General features: G+C 41.0%; 2 protein-coding genes across 8 annotated transcripts in view; one reads left to right on the top strand and one right to left on the bottom strand.

The window, feature by feature from the left end:
- LOC6044475 (uncharacterized membrane protein DDB_G0293934) overlaps positions 1-1108 on the top strand; it is a 280084-nt gene extending 278976 nt beyond the window's left edge. For all 5 annotated transcript variants that reach the window (XM_038257882.1, XM_038257886.1, XM_038257883.1 and 2 more), the window contains exon 8: positions 55-1108. In XM_038257882.1, the coding sequence (XP_038113810.1) occupies positions 55-164 (110 nt within the window). In that variant the 3' untranslated portion in view covers positions 165-1108. The remainder of the gene's footprint in view (positions 1-54) is intronic.
- Positions 1109-5178: 4070 nt separating this feature from the next.
- LOC6044451 (alpha-taxilin) lies at positions 5179-10004 on the bottom strand. Of its 3 annotated transcripts, none has more exons than XM_038256255.1 (4): positions 9896-10004; positions 9501-9675; positions 8898-9442; positions 5179-6260 (listed from the first exon to the last, which is right to left on the bottom strand). In XM_038256255.1, exons 2-4 carry the CDS (start codon positions 9591-9593, stop codon positions 5405-5407), a joined length of 1494 nt encoding a protein of 497 aa, XP_038112183.1. In that variant the 5' UTR covers positions 9594-9675; positions 9896-10004; the 3' UTR covers positions 5179-5404. The 3 variants fall into 3 exon arrangements, with proteins under 3 accessions (XP_038112183.1, XP_038112185.1, XP_038112184.1); XM_038256257.1 differs by lacking the exon at positions 9896-10004 and adding an exon at positions 9778-9869; XM_038256256.1 differs by lacking the exon at positions 9896-10004 and adding an exon at positions 9738-9756.
- Between the last annotated feature and the right edge of the window lie 194 nt (positions 10005-10198).

Here is a 10198-nt window from a genome sequence, read left to right on the forward strand (position 1 = left end):
TTTGAATGTGGGCATTTTTAAGGTTGAATTCTAATTTTAATCTACTTTTTTCAGATCGTTCCTACTCGGATTGTCAGCAGCAGGTGCCTCGTCGGCAGTGGACCAGCAACACGCCCAGCCCGAAGCGCATCCCGTACCTGGGAACGCCCCCAACCCGGGTCTAATCGATTCCTGGCCACGTGGAAGATGACGGTTAAGAAAAACAGCGAATTTTCAAAAAAAAATGTAGTTTCGTCACAGTAGAAAAAAGAATCAAAAATTAGAAGCACCATAGGATCGTAGCACGTGCGTGTATTTGTGATGAAATTCTAAAAAAAGCTTAGAATTAATCAGTCAGATGAAAACGTCCTGCGGTGCGAGCCTTTGCCGGAGTTGCAAAGATTCGAGTTTTTCTCCCCTAACTAATCCATTTAGAATAATTATTTTTACCACCCTTAACTTTAAACTGTAGCATTAGCGAGCGTTAGGCGTAGTAAGCTTATGTTAGCAAGCAAACAAAAAATCGTGTTCGTGTTTCGTCGTTAGTGAGTTCTTTTCTTCAAGACTGCCTACCTACACACAACCGGATGTGCTCGAAACGAAACGAAGCCAAAATCAACAATACAACGCATCGCAGCTTCAGGAAGCTACTACTCTCGAGGAACGTGTAATCAAAAGTTATTCAAATTACTCACTGTATACTTGTGCGGTAGTCGAACGAAGATCGAAACGTTAAAATATTGCTTTTAAAGTGTTTTGTGTTTTCACTTTCTTATGTTCTACAGCAAATGTTAGTTAAAAGTTATTCAAAGAAAAACCCGATTTGAAAACTGTTCTGTTCGAAAATATTGTTGCAAGCTTTACGTTCTGTTTAAAAAACACGATTAAAATGAGGTGTTCAAAATTTATAAAATATACTTAAACACATAAGGCAAACAAAAACAACTCAATTCAATTGGAAAACTATACAACAGCAAGCAGGTGTGTTCATATAGTTGCTAAAAGTAAGCCCAACAAAAAACATAATTACACTATAGATTGTGAATTGGAACGAACATTTTTGCGCAATAAAAAAAACATTGTAGAACAATTTGTGTTAGCAAATAAAATTTGTCGGAAATAAAAAAAATCTGCGTGTTTATTCGAAAATAGAGGTGGGAAAATAAAGGTCGAGCCGCTCAAAGAGCCGGTTCACTATAAGGGCCGGTATGGTCTTCGAAAGAAAGGGGGTCAAGAAACAGATTTACGAACGGCAGGACAAAAGAAAGGGAACGTTTTCTTGGGGCTTTTCTTCACCCTCTCTGGCTTGCTTTGGCTACCGCTGCTGCCTATTTGAAATTTTTCTTGACCGGTTTCTTCCGAAGTGCATACAGTCATCCCTCATATTCGAAACAGTTTACAGATCGGCCAATGTTCAACAAATCATATAAAATCGATGATTGAACATAATGATTTGCTTTTACCTTCATTTAAAAGCTTTTCTTGCGATCTTTCGATTGTTGTATAGACCGGCTGTACATTTTTACGTTTTATATCAAGTTTTCAAAGAAAAACATTGACCCTTGAAATCCACAAATTTGGAACACTTTTTTCTTACAATGTAAACAAACTTTTTTTTCTCTTCAGGATTACATATTTTTTACAAAATAATGACTTTGCACTCTGAAACCAATAAAACTCATGCTTAGTAATGTTTTATGAATGGTTTGATAGCTTTTTTGTGAAAATATCAGGCGTTCCACAATTGTGGGAGACACAATAACATCCCACAATCATGGAACAGGCAATTTGGAGGCAGTGTTTTGCTGCTCTGAATAAAATAGTCTTGAAATGCAACTTTTACTAGTGAAATAGCAAGAGAATGTCCGAATAAAGGCCCTAAAAATAGCAGGGTCGGCAGAAAAGTTGCATTTTGCATTTTATTGACAAATTACCACAAAAGTGTTCCGAATTTGTGGGATGACTGTACGTTACATAAAGAGCGAACGAACCATGGCTCACAAAAAATGAACCGCACTTTTTTCTTTCACTTTTGACGACAAGAGTTAAAAAAAACTAGGCAACCACGTTTTGTTTATTTACATTTCCAGTCGCAGTTTCCACCAAACAGACCTTTTAGCACTTTAAAAGTGCGATTGACAGATGAAAACGAGCGAGCAACCTCGGCTCGATTTGATCGTGAGATTTAAATTTCTCAAGGCAGTTTGACAAGCTGCAATAGTGCGATCGATAGCAATAAGATAGTGCGAAGTCCAAGTTAGTGGGAATTGCGCAATAGTACAAAAAAATGTTTTTGAGAATTAAAAATGCAATCATCTATAGACCGATTCTTCGGCTCCTTTTCAAAAAAAATCCAAGTTTTTTTTAGCGTTTTGGCTGTAGTGGCAAAATAAAAGAAGAAACCCCCCAATGTTATTACATACTTGGAAAGATAATTGATTTCCTACAAAGAAATATCATGCAGAATGAACCATATAGTACCTGTGCTTTTTCTGGGGGTTCCCTGGCTAAAATAATAAGACCCGTATGTTTTTGTTTGGCCATTAGGGCCGATGTGTTAGGGTGGTCTAAAAAATTTCCATTTTCGTCGTTTTTCGCAAAAACCACTTTTTTCGAAAAATCATAACTCCTCGCCATTTTAACCGATTTCAATTGTCTTATACGCAAATGAAAGGTGATAAGTTGGCCTTTCAAAGAAAAATAAAAAGAAGTTTCAAAAACCTAGCCTAACATATGAAAAGGCGTATGAAACTTTAAAATGCCGTTTTGACGGAGTCTGGACCAAAAAGCTTATGTCTGGAAATATTTTTATCGGATTCCCCGAACATTTTTACATAACATACTAAAATATGGGAGGAATTCATCAACAGGATTTCGAGATATGATCTTTTGAAAAAAAATCCGTGTTTTTTGACGCGCCGCGCGCAAAAGCCGAAAAATGACGAAATTGGCAAAAAATCAACTTTTTCACTAAAACTGCGATAACTTTAAAATTTCAACGATGACCTATACAAAATTTTGGTACCAAACATCTATAGGTCATCGCTGAAATTGTAAAGTTATCGCAGTTTTAGTGAAAAAAGTTGATTTTTTGTCAATTTCGTCATTCTCCGAATTTTGCGCGCGGCGCGTCAAAAAACAAGGATTTTATTTTCAAAAAATCTTATCTCGGAATCCTGTTGATGAACTCCTCCCATATTTTAGTATGTTATGTAAAAATGTCCGGGGAATCCGATAAAAATATTTCCAGAAATAGGCTTTTTGGTCCAGACACCGTCAAAACGGCATTTTCAAGTTTCATATGCCCCTATTTATCTTTGAAAGGCCAACTTACAACTTTTCTTTTGCGTATAAGACAATTGAAATCGGTTAAAATGTCGAGGAGTTATGATGAGCATGAGCATGAGCATGAGCATGGTTGACTGCCAATGAGCTGCTACTCCGTTATTGACGGATCAGCTGAAGTTACACAATGAACCAACAGATGACTAGTGGGAGCTAATCATCCTCACTGTATAACCCCTGAAGATCTCTGCTTTAAGTCAATACCGGCTCCGCGAATCTCTATTTCAATGCTTTTCCGATCTACTTCTCGCGGGTTCGCGCGCGTCGATTCACTCTCCGATCAATCCAACGAACACCACACGACTCAAAAGTTGTATAACAAATACTGTTACGAAAATAAAAAACGTGCAAAAAAAGTTTGTACACCTTTCGAAAAATAACATGAATAATATTATTTGTTGACAAATCACCATAAATCCAGTCTCCCAACTTCAAATAGGTATCCTTGACTGATTAAAAAAATAATTTGGATTGAATATAAAGTTTACTAACTACTTAGTATAAAAGTTTATATAACTCTGGAAATTCTATATAAAACTTATCTAAACTTAATTTTGCAAACTTTTAATTCAACTAAATGTCAATATATTACCATAGAATTGCTAAATAAACATTTTGGAGTAGGAATAACACCGTTTTGGGGGTTTTTATCGATAGAATAGATTTTTCGTTGGAATTTCGTACCAACCCGGAATTACGTCGTCGGAAAATTCGCCGGCATCCGAACCGGTCCACAATTCACAAGTCAACCTATGTGGCATCGGAAAGGGCATAAAATGTCCGATCTTTTGATACCCATACATCCAGGTTTTCTATAAAACCCACGTTTTTAAATTAGAGATCCTAAATTAGGGTCTCTAGGCCGAACCCCTGTCGACCTCACGCGAAGCTGTCAGAGCTGCAAAACAACAACAAGTTTGTTGCGTCATCGCGTTCAATAAAGTCCTCCAGTTAAGTTTAGTAAACTACGCGTTTTCCTCCAGAATAAATCCGACCAACCTGCCACTCTGCTCATCACAATCCACACGCCGACATCGTGGCCGGTCCCGGAGGACTCGCCAGCAGCAGCAGCAGCTTCGATGCTCCTCTCCAGGGCGTCAGCGCTTCGACAGCCTCAGGTCGTCCCCTGGCGACAAACCAGCGAAACTCGGCCAGTCCCGAAATGCACGGCAGTATCAGTAAACTTCCAAGGCCTCGTCAACCGAGTCGCTACTGAATCTCCTGCTTATCAACCGGCGGAAAGTGAGCAGATTGAGAACAATCCACACGCCGGCATCGTGGACGGTGCCGAAAGGCTCGCAAGCAGCAGCAGCCGCTTCGATTTTCGACTCAGTCGTCTCCTCAAATCACGAGAAAAGGTAGGTTATTGTTCATCTGATGTTCTAAAGGAAAATGGCGAGTGAGGAGAGCTTATTATTCGTTTTGTTTTGTAGCTTAAGCAGTAATCGCCCCTCGACCTCTTTTACGTCAGTCTTCAAACAACTTTGAGAAAGGAAGGATGCGCGAAGATTAAAATATAATGTGGAGGGAGATGGGACGAGACATCAAGGTGCGACAATTCTTTCTTCGTAAAGCGAGGACGAGATCGAATAAATAATTGCGGGTTGATTTTTTGAATTAAAAAACAGATAAGGTGATTTTTTGTTTGAAAGCCTAGCGATAGTGTCTTTTACTGGTGGAATTGAGTATAATTCTTAGTATTTGATATTCACGTCCGTGTTAGGAAAGCGCATTTTATGGTATGGACACCCACCACCGGGAAAATATTGTATAGTAAAGGCTGAACCAATTGAAACACTAATTTCATTAAACGCCAGTTGGAGGGAACTTTCTTCGGAAATAACTTCACTTTTCTTAGATGTCGGCGTAATATTTATTTGATGAATAAAAATTTTAGTTCAATAAATATGTTTTTTGGATGAACGAAAAAAGAAACCTAAGAGTATCCGCAAGGACGTCTAAAACATCCCCACAAATCCTAGACTGACAAACGAATCAAACGCTCACATTTCCATACAGATTACATATTGGTCACGCGGTATCAACCACTTCCAGGTCCCTCCCCGGCCCCTTTGATTGTCTACGTCGCCACGGCTTCGGCTGTCGGTTCCGCTTTCGTCACGTCCGTAACCTCTGCAGCGATGACTTCAGCGGGTTGTTCTGTCGGAACTTTGGCTTCGATGACCACTTCCGTCTTCTCCGGTTCCGTTCCATTCGCTTCCGGTTTCACCTCCGACTCCGGCTGTTCCGAGCTGGTCTTCTGAGGCACTTGTTGCTTTCCCTTTTTGTCTTTTTTGCCCTTCTTGGACTGTCCGTTGGTCTTTTCGGCCGGTTGTTCTTCCTTGGTCGCTTCCGCCGTCTCGTTTTGTAACTGAATCTCGCTCAGCTGTCCCTGGAGGGCGGCCAGGTTGGCCTTCAGTGCGGAACAGTTGGCGGTCATGATCTCGAGCCGGTCCTCCTCCTTCTTGGTGGGCTTTTCCGGCTCCGGTTCCGGTTCGGGCAGCTTGCAGGGCACTTCAACGACGGCGGGAATTTCGATGCTGTTCTGTTCGAGGGCGCTGAAGTACGCTGTCCGTTCGTTCTGCAGCTGACGGCAGAGCTTCTGCAGCTGGAACATTTGGCGGGCCGTTTTGTGGATGTGCTCGTCGCGGATTTGCTTCTCCGACAGGAGATCCAGCAGGGCGGCGTTGCTTTTTTCCCATTTGCTCTTCCACGAGCCGGAATCCTTTTCGAGGTTTTTGATCTTCTTGGACATCTTCTCCATGTCGCCCTTGTAGCCGACGAAGATGTTGTGGCTCTTCTTGAGCGAGTCCTGGAACTCGCCGTACTTGTCCGAGTACATGTTGACTTGCTCGCGCAGATGCACCTCGACCTGCTGCAGGTCCCGCAGCTGCTTCTTCACCTTCACCAGCTCGGTCATGATGATTTCTTTCTCACTGTGAAGGATAAGAGAGCTTGTTAAAATATGTTTTCGAATAATATTTTTTTATTAAGTTCAAAAACCACATCGTCCAAAAACTTCTTGCATCAGAAATTCAATCCAAGTGAAAAAAAAAATCGACTTCAACGACACAATACTTTGTGGGATTTTTGCTCAGTGTACTCCTAATTTTGACAAGTCACAAATCTCTCACGAACACGGCTGCTGTATTGTCGTCTTCAGTGTTGTCACTTTGTTCTGTTTACTTTATGCTTTCATGTAAAAGTAAAGTTCCTTTTTTGAAGGGTTCTTCTGATTTTGAGTGTGGTACATTTAGCCAAAATAGGCCATTGCCAAAGTCTTTTGATTACCCATCCAAAGATAGGTTAGATGATTACTGAGATCCGGCGTCAAAACGATGTTTTTGGTTGTATTTGCTAGTAAGTAAATTCTCCGTGTACCTTGAAGACGTCAAAATAAAGCATGAGAATTAAGAGTATAGTCGCAGTGAAAAGACGCGTGTTTTTACTCGGCTTGGTTCCGAAGAAAAACTCGGAAATTTCGAATCAGTTCAGTCATTTTTGAAGAGACACATCCTTTATTAAACTTAGTTGAACAACTAATGTTGGTAAATGCGAAACATATGATGCAAACTATCAACGGGTTGACTTAAAAAAAAAGGAAACGGGCCACATATTCGAGTCATATTATAAGAGAAAATTCAAGCCTAGAGTTTTAATTCAAAAATACTATAAATGAAGATCTGTGGCATAATACAAAGGAAAATAACATTGACAAAATTGTTATCTTAAAAACATAATGGCGCAAAAAAATACATTACAGATCGCGGCCTGCTTGACTTGAGAGAACGTTGGGGGGAATAGCGAGCAAAACGGCGATAAACGAAATAAAAAAAAAAGCAGTTGCCAAAGAAAAATCACTGAAGCATATAAGAAAGCGGTGACAATAGGGTTGTCTTCGTAGCACACTGCACACTGTAATAATAAATCATAATCGGTTCAAACTTTTTCAATACTATTCTCCTATTTAAATTGTTCTGCAAGAACTGTATTTCAAGAGTTTCATCACGCCATTTATATTTACGAAGCCCTGTGCTCAATACTGAAGTCCGTTTTAGAAGAGAACTTTTTCGACAAAATCGTACGCTTTCCAAATTATGGGTGGACGCTCAGTCCTGTTTTTTCGTGTTATTTTCCGTCTCTTTTGTGTCGCTGTTCGAGTGCATGGGGTGATTGGTCATTATAATTAAATAATGGCATCAGTAGTGCGGTGCCTGTGTGGACGCTCAGTCCTGTTTTTTGTGTTATTTTCCGTCTCTTTTGTGTCGCTGTTCGAGTGCATGGGATGATTGGTCATTATAATTAAATAATGGCATCAGTAGTGCGGTGCCTGTGTGGACGCTCAGTCCTGTTTTTTCGTGTTATTTTCCGTCTCTTTTGTGTCGCTGTTCGAGTGCATGGGGTGATTGGTCATTATAATTAAATAATGGCATCAGTAGTGCGGTGCCTGTGTGGACGCTCAGTCCTGTTTTTTCATGTTTTTTTCCGTCTCTTTTGTGTCGCTGTTCGAGTGCATGGGGTGATTGGTCATTATAATTAAATAATGGCATCAGTAGTGCGGTGCCTGTGTGGACGCTCAGTCCTGTTTTTTCGTGTTATTTTCCGTCTCTTTTGTGTCGCTGTTCGAGTGCATGGGGTGATTGGTCATTATAATTAAATAATGGCATCAGTAGTGCGGTGCCTGTGTGGACGCGCAGTCCTGTTTTTTTCGTTTTTTTCCGTCTCTTTTGTGTTGCTATTTGTGTACATGGGGTGATTGGATTTCTTCTTCTTCTTTTTTATTTATTTTTGATCGCGCGTTCGTTGGCCGATGAATTTTATTTTGTTCTCTTTATATAGTTTTCGATAGAAACGATCCGATTTTGTTTCTTGAGACAAGCAAGTCGTATTGCTGGATTAAGTCCTTTCCATATCATCGAGGATCGGAAGGCACGTCGACGGATATGTTTTAAGGCTTATGATATAAAATAATTTTAATGAATGAAGCCCTTCCTACATCACCGTTGATCGGAAGGCACGCCGACGGAGAATTTTTGGAGAATCGCGGTCGAATTAATACTATATTTAAATCCCTAGATAGGTATCTTTCCGCAGCCGGCTGCCTAAGATTTTTAAAATTTCAACCGATAAACAAATTGCTCATGGTCGCATCACCTACCACAGTGAATCCTGACCTCATCCCCATCTTACTAACCCCTCAAAACTCATGTGATACTTTGTCGGAGACGCAGTCGATTTGGCGGTCCCATCACTCAAGTATCGGACTAACATTCCCATCCACTTCCCCGTGTCTTACCACTGGTCGTGGCCGGCGTCGGTATTGATCAGCACGATAGGGACCTTTGAAAATTGCGAAGGGGTGATGATTGGTTCCTACTTTTCATCTGTGGTCCACGGAGCAATGTTTGGGGGTTCTGGTCAATAACGAAGTAGCAGCTACGGGTAGACACCAATGCTATGCTATGCTAAAATCGTACGCTTTCCAAATTCGCGTAATTTTATCAAGTCAAGACTTTTTAAACAAGGATGCAAGAATAAGATTGTACAGCATAAAAAAGTTTGCCAATACTCACGCCAGGAACTTCTCCTTCTCGGCGGCCGTCTCCATGTTCGCCTTGGCCAGCTTGGCGTCGTTCAGCTGCGTCATCAAGTCCATCTGCTTGTTGACCTTGTCCATCTGCTGGTCCCGGAGCTCGTACTGCTCTAGGATGAACTTGAACTTCTTGGCCATCTCCATGTTGTCCTCCTTCAGCGCCTGGTTCTTCTCGTTGTTCTCGTTCATCACGACCTGGATTTCGTTCAGCGACTTTTGGAACTTTTCCTGCGTCTGTTTGCGCTTCTCCTCCTCCTCCTTGATCTTGGTCAGACTCTCGTCCTTGATCATGCGGTTCTGCTTTTGCAGCTCGCGGCACAACGACTCCAGCTTTGACTTGGTCATCGCCACCTTGCTGTGCTCCAGGATCATGTTCTCGCGCTCCTTCTTCATCGCTTCCATGTTGCGCTCGTACTGCTTGTGGAGCTGCACCAGCCGTTTGTTCTCCTTCTCCGACTCGATCAGTTTTTTGTACACCAGGTTGAACTTCTCCTCCACCGACAGGCCGTTCAGCTGCTTGGTCAACTACGAGAAACGTTTACTTTGTACACATTTTGTATGAACATCGCGCTGTTCCTCTTACCTGCTCCGTAACCTTAGCTTCCCGCTGTTTGTCCTCGCGCATCTGTTTCTTCAGCTCGGCCGGATGCCGTTCCCCGTTGTTGGCCACCTCCATCCTGTCACGTGTAAGCTTCCTGCGGGAATAAACGACTAGACGACGCGCCCTGTTTGCTTCTTATTTAATCGATATCGCTATCCTGTGGGATAGGAAAAAAAGGTCAATAAAATTTTGGCTTTCTTAGTTAGAAAACTATCGTACAATACTACTGATTTAAAGTAATGAAAATAGCAGAAATTACATCAATTTGACTGCAGATAAAATTTGACACACATCAAGTAAAATATTTACATCAAAACAAATTCAAATTGCAAAGAGAAAGCGCAACCATTTCGCAAGGATGCCACCGGAATACTTACTCGGGAAGTCAGACACAACAGAAAATAATTAATTTTACTTGCGGTTTTTTCGTGGCGTGAAGGTTCTGTGTTGACAAAGCAAATAAACAAAACAAGTTTGACGTTTTGCTTCGCGCCGCACGTTTTGTTATGATCTTGTAGTGACGTTTACAATGCTCGAGAGTGGGGTTGCCAAGTTTGAATATTTTTTTATAATAGTGATTTAAAATCTCGATAAATCTTGTACTTCGTTCAGTTACGTATTGCTGCCATCAGATTGTGTTTGTTAGTCGCTTTTTTTGGAATTTTTTTGGAATTTTTTTG

Source organism: Culex quinquefasciatus, chromosome 2 (assembly GCF_015732765.1).
Source record: "Culex quinquefasciatus strain JHB chromosome 2, VPISU_Cqui_1.0_pri_paternal, whole genome shotgun sequence".
In the NCBI taxonomy this organism is placed as follows: domain Eukaryota; kingdom Metazoa; phylum Arthropoda; class Insecta; order Diptera; family Culicidae; genus Culex; species Culex quinquefasciatus.